Source organism: Cinclus cinclus, chromosome 15, assembly GCF_963662255.1.
Source record: "Cinclus cinclus chromosome 15, bCinCin1.1, whole genome shotgun sequence".
Taxonomy (NCBI): domain Eukaryota; kingdom Metazoa; phylum Chordata; class Aves; order Passeriformes; family Cinclidae; genus Cinclus; species Cinclus cinclus.
Window position 1 is genome coordinate 467,131 of NC_085060.1, and position 20,957 is coordinate 488,087.

Here is a 20,957-nt window from a genome sequence, read left to right on the forward strand (position 1 = left end):
TGCTGGGTCATCCCCCTACACTTTGGTTACAGACCTTTTTTACAGAATTCCAGACTGGTTTGGATTGGAAGAACCCTAAAGCTCATCCAGTTCCAATCCCCTGCCTTGGCAGGGACACCTTCCACTGTCTCAGGCTGCTCCAAGCCCCAGTGTCCAGCCTGGCCTTGGGCACTGCCAGGGATCCAGGGGCAGCAACAGCTGCTCTGGGCACCCTGTGCCAGGGCCTGCCCATCTCCCAGGGAAGGGGTTTTCCCTCTTCTTTCCGAGCAGAGCCTGTGCACCACCCCAGGCTGTTCCTGGGGGCATCACCCAGAGCCTGCCTTGCTGTGGCCGAGGAGACAAGCAGGTACCACTTGTGCACTGCACACGAGGAAGGAGAGGCTGGATCTGGTTCTGTGTCACTGCACGGCTGCTGGGAACGTGCTGGGATGCTGGCAGAGGCTGGCAGCACTGGGGTGAAGCTCCTGGTGCTCTGCAAACCAGAGCTGGGAGCAGCAGGTTGAGTCGCCTGCTGGGAGCTGTTTTCCAGCCTCGTGCAAGGGAAGGGAGCTAAAAATACAGCTTGTCTTGTTTGCCTGCAGCTGGAGTTGATTTAGGCATCCCTGGCTGTTGTGGAGTGCAGCAGAGGACAGCCAGTAGTGGAACTTTGCCGACCATAATTTCACTGCTCTGCCCTCCCCACCCTGCTCCAAAAAGCAATGGCCAGGAAAAGCAGGGAGAGGGATGGGATGTTAAGAGCTCCTGAGCTGTTCTGCTCATAGTTTCCACGACCTGATTAGCCTTCTCCCCCTCAGGAGAAGCAGGCCTGGAGCTGCTGCAGGGGATGTTCAGGGGTTTTTCTGTGCCCTTTCCCTTCTGCATGGGACCCAGCATGGCCCCGCCTGCTCTTGGCAGCACACACCAACACAAACATGAAATCATGTGGTTTTCTCTGGTTTTATCTCCAGCCTTATGGGCCAGGTCCTGCCCTGGCTGGACTGGGAGGTGTCAGAAGAGCTGCTGTTCCTCCTCTCCTGTCCCCTCCATGCGGCTCCTGTCCCTCTGCGACTCTAGGCTCTGCTCCATGTGGAGTGGGACAGCTCCAGCCTGTGTTTGCAGGGCCTGGGAGGGCTGGAGGTGACAGTGTCAGAGCGCAAAGGGTGTCAGGGTGTTGGGGATGATGTGTCCCAACCCCCAGGCACCTGCTGCAGGAGCAGAGAAGCAGCCCAGCAGTGCAGCTGTAGTCTCACATCTGTGCTCTCCTTCCCTGCAGGTTCTTGACCGCCTTCCCTGTTTTTTGATGCTGAATCAGGATTGCGTTAACTAAAGATGGAAACACTGGAGTCAGAATTGACCTGCCCAATCTGTCTGGAGTTATTTGAGGACCCCCTCCTGCTGCCCTGTGCCCACAGCCTGTGCTTCAGCTGCGCCCACCGCATCCTGGTGTCCAGCTGCTCGTCCGGCGAGTCCATCGAGCCCATCACCGCCTTCCAGTGCCCCACGTGCCGCTATGTCATCTCCCTCAACCACCGGGGCCTGGAGGGGCTCAAGAGGAATGTGACCCTGCAGAACATCATCGACCGCTTCCAGAAGGCATCGCTGAGCGGCCCCAACTCCCCGAGCGAGAGCCGCCGCGAGAGGCCCTTCCGCCGCAGCCCCACCATGTCCGTGCCCGAGAGGATCTCCTGCCAGTTCTGCGAGCAGGACCCGCCCCGCGACGCCGTCAAGACGTGCATCACCTGCGAGGTGTCCTACTGTGACCGCTGCCTGCGCGCCACGCATCCCAACAAGAAACCCTTCACCAGCCACCGGCTGCTGGAGCCCGTGCCCGACGCGCACTTCCGCGGGCTGACGTGCCTGGAGCACGACAACGAGAAGGTGAACATGTACTGTGTCACCGACGAGCAGCTCATCTGTGCCTTATGCAAACTCGTGGGGCGACACCGCGACCACCAAGTGGCGTCGCTCAGCGATCGCTTTGAGAAGCTGAAGGTAAGGACAGAGGATCCCCCGAGCTCAGCCCTGATGCGGGAGCTCAGGCTGCTGAGGATGTGGCGTGGACCTGCGTGGATGGTGTTTGACCTATGTGGAGTCTGAAATCCCTCTCCATCCCCCCTGCATTCTGCAAATCACTTCTCGTTCCTTTTTTTTTTTTTAATGGAACAAACCTACAGCAGGTCCCACCCGAGGTCGTGCTGGTGGGCCCGTGGCTGTGGCAGCAGTCATGTTCCCATTAGAACCCTGCTCACGTCTTTCTCAGCTGCTGCTTCCTCTGGCCTTTCTCCCTTCATGTTCCAGGCTCATTCTGCCCCAAAAGTGCTTTTCTTGGATCTTTGACCTGTTCCTGTTTAGAACAAAACCACTTTCTCTGCTCTCATGTATTTTGAGGGCAGAAGGAATAATTCAGTGCTCCAGCAAAAGCGCAGAACACTTGGGTATTTTTGTGCAGACCAGATTATTTTTTCCTCCTTGTTTTTAAACAAGCTGGTGCCTGGAAAGAAATCTTCTTAGATGTCCAGTTTCCTGGGCTGGTTTCCCACCTTTTCATCTCCAAATTCTCCTGGACCTGCTGTGAGCTGCCCAGTGCTGTGACTAAGCACCCCTGATGGCATGAGGAATGGCATGGGAGGTCCTGGGTGTTTCTTCCTTCTATTGCAGCCTCCAGGTTTGGCTTTGGGTTAGTGCAGCCAAATGGGGCCTGGGGAGGCTGGCTTTGCCTGCCCAGCTCCCATCTCATCATCCTCACCTAAGCTTCCCCGGTGTGCAGAGCTGTGCCAGCAGCCCTGTCCGTGGTCCAGGACATTCTTTTTCCATGAGGAAATGTCTCAATTAGCAAATTGGAAACCTTCGAAAGCAATGACCGTGTGTGTTTGCATGCAGTAAAACCTGGGCAGACAAATTAAAAACCCTGGAATATTCCTCCCTGATCCAGCCTGTGCCAGCCAGGCAGATCCATCTGAGGAAGCCTAGCAGGTTGCCAGAACACTTCTTTTCCCTTTTCAATAAGAGTGTGAGGTGATTCTGGCCGTAGAGGGAAGCTCTCCTCTGCTGAAAGCATTCTTCCTGTGCTGCTGATCCTGCCCAGCTCCTCAGTGTCTGCAGGGTTGGTGCTGTTAGGGGAGCAGGGTGAGGGTGGCCCAAGGTGAGTCCTTCTTCTGGTTCACCTTCCAGCACGTCCCTGCCTCTGGCTGTGCATCGTGGGGCTGCTTTTGGGTGTCTCTTTTCCTGACACTCAGCCTGCACTGCAGAAGCTGCTCAGGATTGATGCCAGGCTTCACCAACAGAGCCAGTATTTGTTTTGGCATCTTGTGCCATCTCCTTACGTGGCCTCGGTCCAAGCTTCGACCACCCTGTGCTTCCTGGCAGCGATGAAAACCCTTGCAAGTACCTGAAATACTTGAAATCCTTAAAAATGTGCTGCCTGGGTGCTGCTGCCTGGCAATCTGTGGATTCCAGTGGAGCAGCTGCTGCCTCCCATGGGCCTGCCCCACGTCTTGTGCCCATGGCAGGGCTCTGCCCCTCTGTCACCTCCCCAGTATGTCACTGGTGAGCTCGGGGGCTGCTCCCAGAGCCCCACAACACTCTCAGGCAGCCAGCAGTGAGCAGATGCACTTAATCCCTGGCTTTGATCCCGCATCTTGAGTGAGCTGGGAACGCCTTTCAAGTTAGATTTTTTTGATGGAAAATTGGATTTTTGAAGTGAGTAACTTCCTGTTGTCAGAAGGGCTGAGCTTTCCACAGAAATCTTTTGTGGGGAACTTTTTTTGTCTCTTTAGAAGAGCTGAGTGCCTGAAACTGGACTGGTGTGTGTAAATGAGAAACCTCATCCCAGTCCTCCCCTTTGTTCCGAGCTGGTTTTACATCTAAAGTCTCCAGCGTGTGCCAGCAGCCTGACTTCCCTGTGGATGCTCTGCAATGATCCATGCACACTGTATTACATACCTCCAGATGTTTTAGGAACCATCTTTAATCCCTTTAATGCATGTGATGGGTTTATTTTGTGCATCTTTGTGCAGCTCCACTTGTTTATGTCATAAATGACAATTCCAGTGTGAGCAGTTTTCTGGATTTAAGCAGGGACCACATGGATGCCAGGCAGAGTGCTAGACCATGCCCAGGAGCTCTCTGCAGCTGGGATGGCAGGGCTGGATGTGCTGACATTCTGTTTTTTCCCTGGGAAGGTTCGTGTGCAGGGTTTCCAGCTGCAGGTGCTGTTCCAAGGTTCCCTGGTCCCCAGTGCAGCAGGCAGCGCTGGTGCTGTGGGAGCATGGCTGGGAGCAGCCCGCCTCCATCGGGATGTCCCTGCTGGTTGTCCCTCTCTGTGGGCTCGGCAGGGGTGTGGATGGTGAGCACAGCCAGTGACAAAAGTCGTCTGCTGGCTCAGCTCACTGCCTGGAAGTCGACATTAAAGATGAAATTAAAACTCTGTGTAGATTAAGAGCAAAACTAATGGCCTGACCTAGATACAGCGAGTGCCCAGGACAGCAGTGCTTTATCTGCTGAGTGAAATCTCAGCCAATTATAAATTCAGATTGCTTGAAACTTGCAATTCGCATCCTGTGTGCAGTGCCTGGGTCCTGGCAGGGTTAGGGTTACACTGGGGATACAGCAAGAGCAGCTCTGGGTGCAGAGCTCCAGCCAGCTCCTCCATCCCTCCACGGTATCTGCTGCGAGGAGCATTTGAGGAAAGGATTTTGCATTAATTACTGACTTCTGTTGGTGGCTTTTCCATGAGCTCTGCTCCCTTTAAAGAGCCAGAGAAGGGCCAGCTCTGAGGAGGCTTTTCCTTTGCTGGTGCTGAGGCTTCTGTGGACTGACAGGCTGGAAGCGTGCAAAAGGAAGAGAAGAGTGATGTTTTGTAACATCGACATCCACTCTGCTGCAGAAAGAGCCACGAGCCAGGTGGAAACCTATCCTCTGTTACCTGTCAGAGCGGCACTGCCTCTCATGGGGCTGTGGGAGGGAGACCAGGATTAACAAAGCCTCCTGTGCTGACAAAGTATGCAGGGAGCTGGGAGTGATTCCAAGGCTTCTAGGAGAGTGGTGGAGTAGGAAACTGAGGAGAACCCTCTGTCACACTCCCACATGGGACTTGTCCACCTGGGAGCTGCGAGTGCATCCCAGCAGTGCAGGGTGAGTCAGGCTGCTGCTGATTCCTGATTCACTGCACTGCCATGGGGGCTGAGCAGTTCTGCTGTGTGCATCTCTCTTTCTTCACACCAGAAGAGTGAGCTGAGGACAAGGGCTGCAAGTTGTGACTGCTGAGACTCCCACACAGCAGATGGGGGCTGTTTCCAGCAGGAGCAGAGCTCTGGTGCTGTCAGAGCTGTTGGCCCCTGAGCCCTGAGCCAGGGGTGCTTTATTTCCAGAAGGGGAGAGAAGGGGATGCAGCCCCAGCCAAGGTTCACCCCAGGATGGTGGTGGTGGAGGCTGGAACCCCCTGCTGCTCTGTCCCCAGGACAGGACACATGTCCCCTCAGTGTCACAGCCTCAGCTGTGCAGGAAAGGGGGCTTTGGGCACCCTTCAGCTCAGCCACGAGCTCCTCCCTAGCTCTGGGTGTTTTTAGTGTTGTCTCGGGGCTAGTTTGGTATCTGGTGACCTCGCTGAGCAGGGGACTGTGCCACACACCAGGGTCCCCACCCCAGGGCTCTCATCCCCCTCGTGTCCCTCAGTGGCCAAGCAGCAAGTGCTCAGCTCGCACTGAACACCCAGAGGAGCATCCTCATGCCTGCTTAAATATTGATTGTTTGGAGGGCACAGGGGCCAGGAGCCAGCACTGAGAGCTGGGATCTTTGATAATTTGCTTTGCTTCCCAGAAATCTTTTTAGGGAGGGTTTTCCTTTTTTTCATCATTAATAACTAAGTTATTATGGATATTGAGATAGCAGAGCTGCAAAACTGCTTTGATTAATCTCTCCCTTTTTCCAAACCTACATTCACAGCCAAGATGATTTCAATGTTGCTATCTCAAGAGCAGCTTGAACTGGAAAATGAAAGGATGGAACAGTGTGAAAATCCCTGTGTTTGGGATGAGGCTGGAGGATCCATCCCCAGCCTGTACCCTGGGAGAGGGCAGCCCAGCACTGGAGTGCAGGCTCTGGAGGGAGAGGGAGGTTTGCAGAGGAGGTTCTTGTTAAATGACAGGTGTCAGCTTCTCGGATCCAAGTGCCTGTGTTTGTGCAGCAGGTGTGGTTACCTGTCTGTCTGTCTGTCCTTCTTTGGCTCAGGCTGTTGAGCTGTCCTCCCTTGCAGGAGACCCTCCTGCACTGAGGGGCTGTGGAGGGTGAGTCTCCATCCCTCCCTGTCCAGTGGCTGATTTCTGCAGGGCTCACAGCTGCTGCATCTTCTCTTTTATTTGGGGCTTTTTCCCTCTCTCTGCTCCAGACACTTGAGCCATGTTGGAGACCAGCCCTGCCTGCAGGCAGACCATGGTGGGCAGAGCTCAGTGGGGTGGCACAGGGGGTCTCGAGCTGCTTGTGTGGGAAGGTGCCACCCTGTGAACACCCCATTTGGGGGAAATAAAGTATGTTTTTACTTTTAAAAATATTTCATAGCCAGCAGTTTTGGAGAGCATAGCCCTACTTGAAGGCTGGGGTGCAGGGCTGGGTGGAGTGGGCTATGTCTGCATGGCACAGGGGGCACAGGGCTGGATGTCCTTGCAGCTCCTGCACCCATGCAGCCCATGCAGGGTGGCTGCTGCAAGCCCAGCAGCAGCTCCCTGGGAGATGGAGGAGCAGCAGTGCTGTCCCTCCCCACAGCTGGCATTCCCTTGTTCCCAAAACAACCAGCAGCTCTGCTGAGGATTGATATTCCTGCTCTGAGTAGCTGTTGTTTAATATTCAGGATATATTGCATTTGGGCACAATGAATATTCAGGAGTGGGAATGAGCAGGGCTCAGCTGATACTGCTGGCTGAGTGCTGGGGGTGATGCTGCCTCTCCTCAGGCTCTACTCAGTGATTCCTGGCGTGTGCCTCCCTGGAAAATGGGTCCCAGCAACATTCAGTGGCTCTGAGTAATTTGGAATGTGTAGCTGAGTGTCAGATGAATTTCTCAGTAGACTCCAAACCTTGCTCTGTGATACTGAATATTGCTATTATTATCACATTAACCTGTGAAACACCTGACAGGTGTAATTAAGTGATTCTACCTTGACAGTTGATGTGTTTAAAAAAAAAGCAAAACAAAACAATTTTGAATATCCAATTAGAACAGTTTGATGTGCCTTTTTGTAGAAATTAATACGCAGTAGCAGCACAGTTGCTGATAAATCGTCCTGTGTCAGGAGTGGAGATGGGTCTGGGGGACCTTGAGAAGGAGGAGTGGGGGTTCCTTACCTGCTTTAGGCTGGTCCCACTGAGTGTCCCAGCTCCTGCTCTGTGCTGTCAGGGTCTCAGGGAAACCATCCCCTTGCTGGAAGGTGCTTGTTGGCTGCTGTGGGGCTGGGCACATCCTCCAGAGCTGACAGACTCTGCTCACTATGGGAGCTGTCACCTTCCACTTGACCTCAAAGGTCTTTTCCACCCTGAAGGATCCTGTGAGCAGCAGCAGATCAGCCCACCTGGGTTTGATTGTTATCAGCAGACAGGTAGGTCTGTGATGAGGAAAGCAGAGGTGTGTCCCCAAAATTTCCTGAGCTGGCTTCCAGATGAACAAGTTCTTGCAGCTCTGGTGTTGTTTGGGAGCTCCCGGCTGGTGGTCTGCAGGAGGGCACATCTGGAGCAGCTGGAGAGCCCTGTCCTCGCAGGGTGTCCTGCCCTGGGTGCTGCAGGATTGGGTGTTCACAGTGGAAGCCAGGCCCTTTGGGACACAGATCAATGTCCTTGGCTCTGCAGGGTGGGGCAGAGTCTCAGGTGTGAGGAGCAGGGATATTTTCAGCCACCTCAGTCTCTGTGGCATGGATTAGGCATTTCCTGGTCCTGCTTGTTGCCTTGCCTTCATGTGGTGGATTTGGGTATTTTGCTGTGATGGGAACGTGCCCAGCAGTGCTCCTGGGGGGAGATCCAGCACCACCCTTGGCTCTGACCCCATCAGCTCTGTGCATGTGGGGCTTCACCAAATGTGCTCCAGGATAGACAGCCCTGGGCTGCCGAGGGCAGGACAGGCTCCTGCCCTATGTCCAGGGCTGTGAGCAGCCACAGTGGCCAGGAACGGGGGGGGATATCCCAGCAGGAAACACCTTTTCCTCTTGAGAAAGCTGTTGGATAAATCTGCATCCTGCTATCCCCTGTGCCTTGGCATCCCCTCTGAGCACTGCAGCTTTTCTAGGCATTCACATTTGCTTGTGAAGATCTGGGATTTGGGCATTTCAGTGTTCAAAATCATCACAATATGCAGCCAAATACTTGTGAGCCAGCTGAACCCCTTTGTGCTCTTGTGGGCATCTCTGGTTTATGGGATAAGCTCAGCAAATAATGTGCAGAAAAGTGTGTGTGGTGTGGGATGAGCCAAAACAATAAATCCAGATTCCTCCCTTGTTTCTCCAAAGGGCTTTTGGGAACCAGACATCCGGTATCCGAAAGAAAACACACAGGGGTTGTCTTTCAGCATGAGCTCTTTGGCTTTGTTTGTTTATTTTTGTGATGATGGTGATTGGAAACTAAAGGTCGGGAGACAAGAGATCCTGATGGATAATGCTTGCTGCAGCTTTGTGTCCTGGCTGGAGTCTGATGCTTATGGTGGAGTGATCCATAAAAATACAGTCTATAATGGAAAACATAAAAAAGCCAGGCCCCTTCTTTGGCCTCCCAAGGAAGGAGCCATGTCCTGCCTGAAGCTCTCCCAGCACTATGGAGAAGGGGAGGTTTCCAAGTGGTTCAGGGGTAATGGAGCTGCAGCATGACGCCTGACAAAACCCAAACCTCTTTCTGAAGTGTGTTCGTGAGGTTTCATCTCAAAATAACTCGCCCTGAGTATTTCCATACTGCTCAGAATGGCATTTTTCCTGGATAACTGGTGCATGGAACCATTTTTTATTAACACTGGATGGAGGATTGTGGGTGTAGTGGGTGCAGAAGTTGAAAGCTGTCTATTCCCTGAAGGCATCTGCAGGCATGAAGCTGGGCCAGGGTCTTGGGAAGCTGTGAGCCCGTGGTGGAGTCAAGAATGTTGATGTTTTAGGAGACTAATGACTAGGTTAAAGGCAGGAGAGTCCGAATTTCTCTTCAGCCACATCTGCTTCCAGCAGCAGTGGCTTTGTTAGCAAAGACTTCTGACAGTCAGCTGCAGCAGGAACATGGAAGGATGCTTGGAGAGGGTGTAGGGGAGAAAGCAGCTGGAGCAGAAGGGGTTTAGGAACACGTTTTAGGAATTTGCTGTTTGCAACATGAACTTACTGGTTCTGTTTGGAATGTATCAGGTGAGGACAGAGCATGTTATTGATGTTTATATTCAGGTTGTTGATGTTTATATTCAGGTTGCTGATGTTTATATTCAGGTTGTTGGTGTTTACATGCAGGTTATTTGTGCACTGCAGGGGTGGAGGTGGGACTTGGTGGCTTTCATTGCCTTCTCCTCCCAGACACTCTCAGGCAGCAGCACAGGGACCATGAGGGATTGTCCTGCAGTGGCAGGGCTGGAGAAGGGGATGCTGTGCCTTCTCCAGCCCCTCGGAAAGCATCAGTCTCCTGGGAAACACCAGGAGGTTGCAATTCCTGCTGTCCTCAGCCACCCCCACAGCTCAGGAGGCTCTGGAAGTGGTGGGACAGAGGCAGGCTGAGTAAACCGAGGGCTCAGCCCATCTGCAGGGGCCGTAGAGCAGGGCTGGGGATGCAGTGTCCTCTCACCAGGCAGGGGCAGACTCTGCCCACTCGCCCGGCCTGTGAGCATTCGTGGGGTGGCTCCCACATCTCACTGCTGCGGGCCTTGGCCAGCCCCTGCTCTGATGCCATCCCAGTGGCAGATTGCTCCTGGGATGCTCCTGGGTCCTGTGCCCCTGCAGTGCCAGCCCTGAGCAGTGCCCCAGGGGCAGGGGACAGCCACAGCTGCTCTGGGGGATCTGGTGCTATTCCATTCCTGCTGGGACAGTTCTGGGGCTTTGTTTTAACCTTACAAGTCACAAGAAGAAAAGGGGGATTTTTAGCAGAGCTGGTTACAGGTGATGTGTGTGAGGCTGAGATCTCCCAGTGTGCAGCAGTGCCAGGTGTGAGCTGTCATGTGCCAGCTTCTCCACCCCAGGGGCAGAGCAGTTCCCTTGGGAATTCCCTCTCATTTCCCTTGGGAATTCCCTCTCCCTTCCCCTAAGAGATGCCCAGGCCACACTGGGCTGGCTGATGCCAGGGGTGCCAGTTGCTGGGGACCAGAGCAGTGCTCAGACAGGAATCTGGTGTCTGTGTTTGGCCAATGCTTCCTCTGAAGACAAAGTTCTGGTTATTTATTGCTTGGTTTTCTCTGTTTGGGCTTTCCTTGGGACCATCTCCCATGCAGCCCTCGGGGGGAGCCCACCCTGCAGGCAGGGTTCCCTGCAGCACATCACCACAGCTCTGCCCGTGCTTTTGGGGGTGCCAAGTGCTGCAGGACCTGCAGTTTGGGGGTTCCTCCTGTGTTCCTTCTCCTCATCCCCATCTCTGAGCCCTGCTACCCTCAGGTGTTGTGGGGTTGTTAGACCCTGAAAGAAGAGAAATTATTGTCTTGAGCTCATTTCTGTCCGTTTTTCCTGATGAAATGAGAGGGAAGTTTCTTCTTTCCCTTCCCACACAGTGATAGTGTGGCCACTGGGAAAAAATCTGTATTAAAGTTTAGGACTGGCAGGAGGGTGGAGGAAGGTGGCACAGCCTGGGTCAGATCCCAGCAAGGCCAAAGGCTCCATGCTCAGCAGGGACCCCCTTCCCCTCTTGCAGTGCCCCTTGGGAAGCCCAGGACTGGATCTGCTCAGCCCCTTCCTCATCATCCCTTGCTCAAACCCAGCATTTCTGTTTCATCTGGTGCCACTCGGTTCTTAAAGCTGTGATTCTGAATTTCACAGTGTTCCTTGTCAGTCCCAGCAGGAAATATGTTCGGGACCAGTTGGGAAACAGAAGGGAAAAAAAATTACCAGAAGGGATTTTTTTTCACTCCTTTGATCTGCATTTATTTATTTATTTATTTATTAGCAGAAAGCACAGCGAGAGCAGAGAGCACAACTCATCTCCCACAATCTGTTTGCTGCCTGCTGGGTATTAGAGAATGGCACCAGCTGGGCTGGTAAAAAACCCTTAAAAAAGAATAATCCCAAAGCCACATTAGCAATTAAACATGTCACTTCCTGAACTCTGGAGTTTAATCCATTTTCTTCCTGCTTTTTCTCTTCCTTTTTTCCTTTTTTTTTTTTTAATATTATTCTCCCTTGCTTTGTTTCTGGGTTCTGGTAGGCCATGCCAGATGGGGGCTGTGCCTCAGACTGATGCTGAGTTATTTTCTATTCTCCTCAGGGTTGATTAATGCAGTGCATGGGCGACTCCTGGGTGATGGCTCCGCTCTGAGGGGTGGGGGGCAAGCACTTGGGTCAGACCCCTGAGTGCAGGGCTTGGGACACTGAGTCACGGCCTCGTTAAGGTGGGAAAAGACCTTTAAGGTCATCCAGACCAACCATCACCTTGTTCATCACTACCCCGTGTCCTCCCAAACCTTCCCTGGTTCTGATGCAGCAACATGGACAAAGCCCCTTGGTGTGGGATCGAGAGACCTGGGAGTTGATGGGGGAACCACACCCATCCCAATCCCAATCCCATTCCAGCAGCAGGAGGGGCTGTTCCAGCCCCGGCACCCCCAGGATGGGGTTTCCCATCCTTCCATCCCAACTGGGAGTGAGCAGAGCAGGGCAGGGGTCAGCCCTGGCACTGAGCCCCATTCACAGTGAGAGCAGGGAGAATCCAGGAGAATGGGGAGTAATAAACAGGATGGTTTGGGAATCATTGAAATCCAAGTCATGCCCAGCCAGGGAGTTTATCCTTCAAGCTGCCCACTGCTGAGTTTTGTGTAACCTTGGGGAGGTGAAGGGATCCCACACACCTCTAGTATGATTTAGTGCTCAAAAGCTGCTTTTTAACTGTTGTAAAACACCACAATCAAGAAATAGAAATTAAATTCTAATGGGGCTGTTCTAAGCCCAGGCCGAGGCCTCTGGTGGAAGCCGTGCAGCCCTGCCAGAACATAAATCTGTGGTGTCAGAGGGAACAAAAAGTTCCTATTGGCAAACAGAGTCTCTAAAGAAAGATGAGGGGACTGATGGGGGAAGAAAGGGAAGAAATGCAAATTAGATCAAGGTTCAGGGAGTGACTCTCAGGGTTGGGGTGTGCCAGGAAGATCAGTGTGGGAGGGTTATTGGCACTGCTCTGTGCTGAAAGAGTCCTTTGAGTCCTTAGAGCCCTGTGTGGATGAGCAGGAGAGGGGCTGCTGGAGTGGGATGGGGCAGGATCAGGCAGGGAGCAGGATTCCTTTGTCTGCCCTTCATTGTAATAACTCAGCATCTGCTGCAGAGAATGGCCCAGGTGTCCTGAGCTCCTGCTGTGGTGGCCAAGGGTACCAAGAGTTGAGGCTGTGATTTTCCTGGATGTGGGAATTCCTGTTGTTCCTTCCATGTGCAGAGTCCTCCTGAGGTGTTGCTCCACTGCTGAACTTCTTTGGGAGCTGCTGCAGGGGCCTTTGGGGATCCCAGACTCTGTCCCTGCCCACTGGGGCTGGCAGTCAGTCCCAGATGCCACGGAGCTGGGGTGCTCTGTTCACTCCCAGTGCTGGGGATGCTGATCCACCAATCCAGGTCCCAGTGGGACTTGCTGGGCTGAAGGGTGCCTCTGGTTCCAGCACCATCCCAGCTGTCTCAGGGCATTTGGGAAGCTCCTTCTTTGAGAGGAGAGGGGATGTGAGCCTCAGCTTTCGTGTCAAATCAGGCATCCCAGGGCTGGTATGTGTGCTATGCTGAGACTTTGGAGAGAACCTTGAACATTGACTCAAATCCAGTCCAAAGGCTTGGAAAAAAAAACACCAAAGCGAACCCACAAGGTGTTTGTTTATGTTCTGGAACTCTTGGGATTTTCCAAGCAGCCTCATGACTCTCTGGGGCTCTTACTCACTGGAATGGAATGGAATGGAATGGAATGGAATGGAATGGAATGGAATGGAATGGAATGGAATGGAATCCATCCCAGATGGATGGAATGGATGCACTGGGCAGCAGGGATTGGCAGGGGCTGGCAGGGAGCTCAGGGGCTGCCTGGGGTCTGCTGCTTACCCCTCAAGAGCTGTCCTGATGCTGCACACAGTGATGGTGGCTCCAGCCTGACCCAGAGAAACAGCTGGATGCTCTTGGTCCGTGCTGGAAGCGTTGTGCATGGTCTGCATGTGTGAGGAGGGGGTGACAGTGACCCTGCCCCCTTGGCAGCCCCCCGAGGGTCCGTGGGTGTCCCTGGGGTCCTGCCCACAATGTTTCAGGCTCCCCTTCCCTGGCTGTGTCATAGAGCAGATCTGTTTCCTTCCCAGTAGCCAGGAGAGAAGGAAATTTCGCCTTGTATCAGAAAATGGATTTTTTTTTCTGGAGCAGTGAGCAGGGGCTGACGGGAGCTTTGCACTTCCCTGGGTGCAGCTTTAGCCAAGTTGGAAGCAGCTGGAGCAGGTTTTGGCATGAGCACCTACCATGTGCTCTGCACGAAGGCTCCAGGGGGCCCTCCCCTCTGCACTTCTCAGATGTTGTAACCTCTGGAGAAGCCTGCCTTGGGTTGGTTCCTGGTCTCGTTCCTGAAGGAGGGCTGCAGGGAGGCTTGGGCAGCAGCATGGCACGGGGCAGGCATCTCCTGGGGTGCTCATGGTCATGGTTTTGGGGGGCTGAGGAGGGCGGCAGGGCTGGCTGGAGGCAGAGCCCAGCCCAGCCCTGCTGCCCTTCGGGCACCTTGGGGCACCTGGCAGCCGCAGTGCCTGTGCCCAGCCCCAGGGCAGCCACAGTGGGCAGGGCTGTTGGCTCCAGGAGGGAAAACCTGTCCAGGCATCTCCTGTCGTGCCCATTGCCGTAAGGCATTGGAGTGTGAGTAATCCACGGGGCTGGTGCCCAAGATGTGCTGGATAAGCTGGCGCTGGTGGTGTGCCAGGGCAGCCCAGGAGTGAATTGGGGTGGGCTGGAGGAACCGTGGGCTCGGAGCCCTGGGCTGGGGGGCTCAGGCCATTGGAGTCACCCTGGCTGTGCAGGGGGAAGTGCACAGGCTTTGCTGGGCCAGGATTTGCACTGTGGGGTTCTAGGCTGGTGGGGCTCTGGGATCCAAGGGCTTTGGAAGGGTACTGTCCCCTCCACATCTCTGCCAAGTCCTCTCTGGCACCCCATGCATTTCAGGTGCAAAAGGGATCCCAAAAGGGATCTTTTGTGGTCACAGAAGAAACTCTGAAAATGCTGTTTGGTGATGGTTTTAGTGACTTTTTGGTAGGTTTAGGCACTTTGTTTACTCTTCCAGAAGCAAAAGAGCAAAGGGATAAAGCCAGAAGTCCCAGGACTCTCTGCTTGCATATGCACAAAGGATTAAAACCTTCCCCAGCGTTGGCGCATTCCCCCCGAGGCTCAGTTTGTACCAGTGCCTCTATCTCAGCATCTCCAGGCTGGCTGGAACAGTCTCACCTTTATGCCTTTACATAAACACAGATCAGCCAGAGCAAGCCCCATGGCACTCAGCTCCAGAGGAGCCCAGGGCTGTGCCCACACCATGCTCTGCCAACCCGGGCACCACTCCCCTGCCCAGGGGTGGGCACGGAGCCTGGAGCACCCAGCCAAGCCAAGCAGCTCCCATTGCCCTGGTGTGGCTCAGAGCCAGCCAGGGAGGAGCTTGGGGCAGGTTCCATGGGAAAGGTGGGATGGCCCCAGTGAACATGGGGGTGAACGTGCCGCAGTGGGGGTGAAGGTGTCCCCAAGGGGTTGAAGGTGTCCCCAAGGGGTTGAAGGTCCCCTCCTGTCCTGCCTTTCCCAGCAGTGGGGTGTGGGTTTCTAAACCATCCTTGGGGGCTTTTCCTGCTCACTTGGGCAGGAACATGGCAAGGTCCTGAAGAACTTCTATCAATGGCTCCCAGTGCCACTCTCCTCTGTCTCCAAGGCATTAAGGGAAGGTAGTAGGTTGTGTCCTTCAGCCAGGGCTGTGTGGGGACATGGCCAGGATTATCCTGGCTGTCCTGGGGTGTTCAGGCATCTTTGGGATAGGAAGGACTTTGTATTGCCCAGTTCTGGGCTGTGCCATCCTGTTGCTGCTGCCTGCCTCATGCCAGCTCCCTCCATCAGGGTCAAATGCTGCCAGGTGTGACCAGGAGCCTCTGGGTGCTGCCAGGTGTCACCAGGTGTGACCAGGAGCCTCTAGGTGCTGCCAGGTGTCACCAGGTGTCACCAGGAACCTCTGGGTGTCATCGGTGCTGGGTGCTGTCTCTTAAGGCCCCGGTGCCCGAGTGCTGGTAAAAGTGCAAGGTTTACATCTGCCTTTCAACCCTGACACTGATGTTTTGTGACAATTAATCTTGCTATTTATATCAGTCTAATTAGCAGCGTTATTAATATTATCGAGGCGCCACAGTGGTAATTACATGTCTGCTTAACATGTGCTATCAGTGCTGTTCCAATGCAGTGTGATTCTGCCTGACATTACCCCGCCATTAACATTGTTTGTTGTGTGCTGCAGAAGATAATTTGATGCTCCTAATCGCTGCAATCCTCATTAGCAAACTGTCCCCACGTGCCCAAGCTTTTGAGAGCGATGCCACCAAGCTGTGCGGCTTTCCCAGGGATGTTTCTCTGGGAAATCCTCCCCGTTTTGGGGCTTTCCTGCCCATCAGACCCTCCCTCAGAAGGGAAGGAATCCTTGGAAGATCCTGCCTCCTAAAATAAAGCAAGTAGATCTTTGCTCTGGCATTTGCAGGAGCTTCTCTGCTGTTTTGCCTGGAAAAGGTTTGGAACAGAGAGGAATCCTTCAGTGTGGGCAGGTGCAGAGATGCATGGTGTGATGCAGGTGTGTGTGATCCCTGACACTCCTGCTGCTGCTGCAGGGATGGGGAAAGGAAGGAAGGAAGGGGAAGCTCCCGAGTGTGCGCAGGAGCCGGATCAGCGGGGAATTAAAGCCAGCTGCTGGAGCATTTGATCAGCTTGTTTGGTCATGGGAGCTGCAAGATGAATTTCCAGGGTGTGCTGGAAGAGGAAAGGCTCCTGAGCACGGGCTCTGCTGTTACCAGGGACTGGCAGCCAGCTCAGGGCCCCTGTCCAGCACAGCCCCTGATGGGAGCATGGGGGCAAGGCTGGAGGAGGCAGAGGAGGGCTGAGGAATTCAGGAATATTCAGGAGTCTTGGCAGTGGCTCACTTGTCCTGTGCCATGCTGGGTTGGGAATGGCTCCCTGGCACAGGTTCTGGTGTTTCTGAGTGCCCAAGTCAGTTCCTGCTGCTGGGATGCACCCAGAGATGGGATGGGTGTCACAGCCCTGGGATGGGTGTCACAGCCTAGAGGTGGGTGTCACAGCCCCAGAGGTGAATGTAGGCAGGGTGATTTCCTTCCCTCTGGGTTTCTTACTGAGCTTTTCCTATCAGGTGGCCCCTCCCCATCCTTGTCACCCAGCACAACCTCTTCCTCCTCGTCGTCCCTCATTCACCTCCACTTCCAGCTGCCATCCCTTCCAGCATGGACTGTCTGATCTCAGGCTCTGCCTGCACCCAGCTCCCAGGTGGAGGAGCTGAGCAATAATCAATAATCAATAGTCCCCGGGGCCAGGAGCTGGAAGGGCCAGGGCAGGGAACAGAGAGGGGCTGACAGGGGCAGTAGGAGCATGAGGAGGGGGAGACACCAGAACAACCTCAGGCTGGGACAAACAGGTGGGCTGGAGCCTGAGCCATATACAGATATCATTTATGCAATTATTGCCAATTAATATTTTAGATTAAAGCCGTGTTCTGCAGTGCTTTAGCTCAGTAAAGCTGGATCGTGTGCCATGCTCACAGCGCAAGTCATGCTTGGTGTCACCCCTGTCACTTGTCACTGACCTCTGGTGCTGCGTCTGGCTGATCTCTTCAGAATTCCCTGTCTCCTGTCATAATTTAAAATGCAGGAGCTTTAGCTTCACTCCCCAGATAATTTTGTATTTGTAATTCAAACCATTTATTCCCAGTGTTTAGGTATGAGTTCTGCTTGAAAGCCACTTTTGTGTTTCCCATTCAGTTTGGGAGCAGCCAGATCTCAGTCTTGATGTACAGCCCAGATAGTGAGGAAGTGGGGAACAGGTACCTTCTTCAGGATTCTTCCGTACTTTTTGCTTGAATTTTGCTAATTTGGTTTGGGAGGTGAGATAGGAATTGAATGAAGTGATTAGGAAATCTTTGATAAACCCATTATCTGGTGAAAATCACAAAGTAGCTTTTTTGATGTTGAATGGAACCAGATGTTCTTTGGGAACGTATGAATCTTCCATGAGTTTCTCTCTAGCACTGAACTCTCTGCTCAGTGCATTCCCTTTGAATTGCATCTCTTAATTTCTGCCACAGACGCTCGGTTGTTTATTAAGTGTGGGTAGGAATTTGCATAAATGACTTGCCAAATCCCAGATTTCCTTTAGCAGCCTCAGATGGGTGTTTGTGCCCTGGGATGCTCTCACTGTTGGAAGGGCTGTGGGAGGCTGTGGAAGCCCAGCCATGCCCTGAGCCAGGTGCCACAGGTGCCCTTGGGATGGTCCTGGGCTCCTGAGGACGTGTCACAGCCCACAGGGCTTTGCCTAATGAAGCTCCCCTGGCTGTGAATCACAGAGAGCCTCAGAGGGCGAGGAGTAAAAAGTGCTTGATGCTCTTTCAGGTAGTTTGTCCTCCTGTGCCTTTAGTAATTCGTGGTGACACTGACTCTCCTGTTCAGACACACCCGTGTACCTCACATCTGTACATGTCAGGCTTTTTCTCTGAAGATCCATCGCTTCATTCTCCCACACCCTGTGAGGATTCCCAAGGGCTCTTCCCATCCACACAGTTACCTGCAGCAAGTGCAGCTGACGTGATTGCCCTGGACACTGCTGGTCACTGGAGTCACTGGAGTGTCTCCTCCTCCTCTCCTCTCCTCTCCTCTCCTCTCCTCTCCTCTCCTCTCCTCTCCTCTCCTCTCCTCTCCTCTCCTCTCCTCTCCTCTCCTCTCCTCTCCTCTCCTCTCCTCTCCTCTCCTCTCCTCTCCTCTCCTCTCCTCTCCTCTCCTCTCCTCTCCTCTCCTCTCCTCTCCTCTCCTCCACATTGATGGTGTTCTCTGCCTGCCATGTGTTTATAGAGCTCCTTCAAGAGATGCATCTCCTTCCCACAGTTGTCTCTTCCAGGCGTGTATACGTATTTATGGAATGAAGCATTATCTATTATACACTTGAAGGCTTTTGTTCATTTGGCTTCAGAGCCAGCAGTGCCAGGGTTGTGCTTGGCAGCTGGTGCTCAAGTGTGGGGCTCTCAAATGTCTCATGGTCTGACCTCTCCTCGAGCTGTGCTGTTGTTGTTTGTCCTCTGGTTTGTCCCTCTGATTGTTCTGGCAACTCCTCCAGGCACATGAGCATGGGGTGTTCTGGTTTCTGACCCTTCCCCACGCCTGAGATTGCTGCTCTGTGTTTCAGGCTGTGGGTTGTGCCCATCCTTTGGAATCTTTGCCTTCCCAGGGTTTGGGTGACTCCCACCTGACCTTGCCCCAGGGCTTGGTGGGCTCCTCTCCCCTGAGTGCTGCTGGGGCTCTCTGGGCTCTCGGGGACCCTGTGAACATCCACCCTGAGGGTTTGCAGACCCCAGATCTGGCAGGATGTGCAGCAGGGATTTGCTCACCTGGGTGTCCTTGGGACACTGGGGCTCTTGGGAAGGATCTGCACTGCTGCCAGCCCTTGGATCCTCCTGGGCAGGGAGGGCTTTGGGCATCATCCCCAGGGCCACAGTGACCCAGAAGGGTGACAGATGAGTCCCTTGTGCTCACAGGAGAGACAGAAACCTGAGAGGATGGAAGGTTGAGACTGAAGGAGCAGTTGCACATCTTGACATCTTCTTTCATTTTTCTTCTCCATTTTTGTGGTTTCATCTCTGTGGCAGAATAAAATAGGATCATTGCTAATGGCTCACTTTTCTGACAGAAGAGATTTTTCAGGGAAGCAAGAATTGAATCCCACTGGGAACACCAGAGCTGCTTCCTGGGTTCCTCCCAGAATGAGCCATGGGGTTTTCTGGGGGGCAATGGCTGGTGGGGAGCTCAGAATTTCCCCAACCCTTCCACTCCTGGGGCTGTGCAGCTGGGGTGGTTCCTACAGCAGAGCATCAGAAAATGACCCCTCTATAAACCTGGTTTGGAAGGAACCAGGAATTACTCACTGGAGAAAAATTCCTGGAAAAAGGCATTGCTTGGAGCACTGGAAACCTTTTCCTTCCACTCTCTCTTTTTAAAGGAATAAATAAAAATAGTGGGAAATGTGCAAATAGACTCCAGGCTCACTGTAGTTTGGGAATTTTTTATGGCAAATGTAGCACATTTAATAAGATGTCTAAAAAATCACATTCTTTTAAGCTGAGAAACATACAGCCTGAACTGGGGGGTAAAATCTCAGTGTTTAACTAGGACAGCTCCAGCAAGCAGATCATGCTTAGATGACTTCAGGAATGAAAACTTGCTTGTCACAGTCGGGACGAATTTAATAAAATATTTAAACATTTTTCAATTCTTCTGTAATGATCCGGAAAACCAGAATAATATCCAAGTGGAGAAGAATGGCTTTGGAGAGATGAAAGGATGTGAAGAGTGAAGGACCTAAATCAGCCATGTGCATTTCTGCCAGGAAGAACCTCTGGGATGCCCAGAGGCTGCCCCATTCCTGGAAGTGTCCCAGGCCAGCTTGGAGCTACCTGGGGCAGTGGAAGGTGTCCCTGCCCATGGCAGGGGTGGAACTGGATCAGTGTTAAGGTCCCTCCCAACCTATTTTGGGATTCACTTATTCTGGTGAGTGCTTGGGGAGCTGGGGGACCTGCCTGGATGCAAACAGCTGCCTTATTCCCATCCTTTGTCTCAGCCGGGAAAATGGCTGTTGGGAGGAAAGGGTTAAAACAGGAAGATTTGGGAGGAGGAGGAGGAGGAATCCTTTCAGTACTTTCTCTCAAAGTGACCTTGCAGCTGGGAATGCTAAGAACATCAGTGTGGGTAAACTCCATTTATTATGCTGAGTTTTGTTCATCCTCTGCCTGTTTGGAGAAGTAGAATTCCTGTGTAGGGGTAACATGCTCTGACAGACAGGCTGGAGCCTCTGCTGGGAGACAGAAATCCTAAAAACACAGCCTAAAAACACAGGCTTGTGTTTTTAAAATGCATGTGCACAAAGCCCTCTGATCTATTGGGGCAGGCAGCCTCAGGAGCTGAGCCTAAAGGAGCAGTGTCCCTGTGTGTGTGCCCCCAGCCCTGGTAACAGGACAATGAAATGCATCTCTCTTGCATTCCCACTGCCAAGGTGGGTTTGGGTTCCCCCTGGTTACCTGTGTGTGATTCCCACCCAGCCCACGTGTGGAACAAGGAACAGCTCGTTCCAGCAGCCCAGGTTCTCCAGCAGCAGCCGCTGCTCCTCCCTGCAGGGAGCAGGGCTGTGCCAAGGACTTCCAGGTGTTTGGGCTCTCACTGTGTTTTGCCTCAAGGAATATTTTTGGAAGCAAAGCCCCTGCTGCTGTTAAGTAGCACAGGGACAGGGGTAAGCGAGGAGCAGGGCTGTGCACCCAGGCAGCCAGACACAAACCTTGCCAAAACAATGCTCAGACCATGTCTGCAACTCATCAGCAACTTGGGAGAAACAGCAACATTGAACTCATTTGTGTGACTTTTCCCCTGTGTGACTTTTCCCCAGGACAGCTGTGATTTACAGAACTAAGCAGTGCTCCCTGCCCTCGGGTCGTCCATGGGAGCAGGAACATTTGATCCCATTCCTGGGTAACAGAGCCCAAGAGGGAGGCTTTGGGAGGAGGTGGGTGGGACCCCGGGTGACTCCATGGGCAGGTGACAGAGCAAGTTTTACCTGCAGCCGT

General features: G+C 53.3%; 1 protein-coding gene across 2 annotated transcripts in view; it reads left to right on the forward strand.

The window, feature by feature from the left end:
* Positions 1–1,308: 1,308 nt before the first annotated feature.
* The window catches only part of MID2 (midline 2), a 36,660-nt gene continuing 17,011 nt past the window's right edge, over positions 1,309–20,957 (forward strand). Inside the window, exon 1 of one of the 2 annotated variants that reach the window (XM_062503053.1) lies at positions 1,309–1,971. In XM_062503053.1, the coding sequence (XP_062359037.1) occupies positions 1,309–1,971 (663 nt within the window). The remainder of the gene's footprint in view (positions 1,972–20,957) is intronic. The other variant, XM_062503054.1, reaches the window with a different exon arrangement.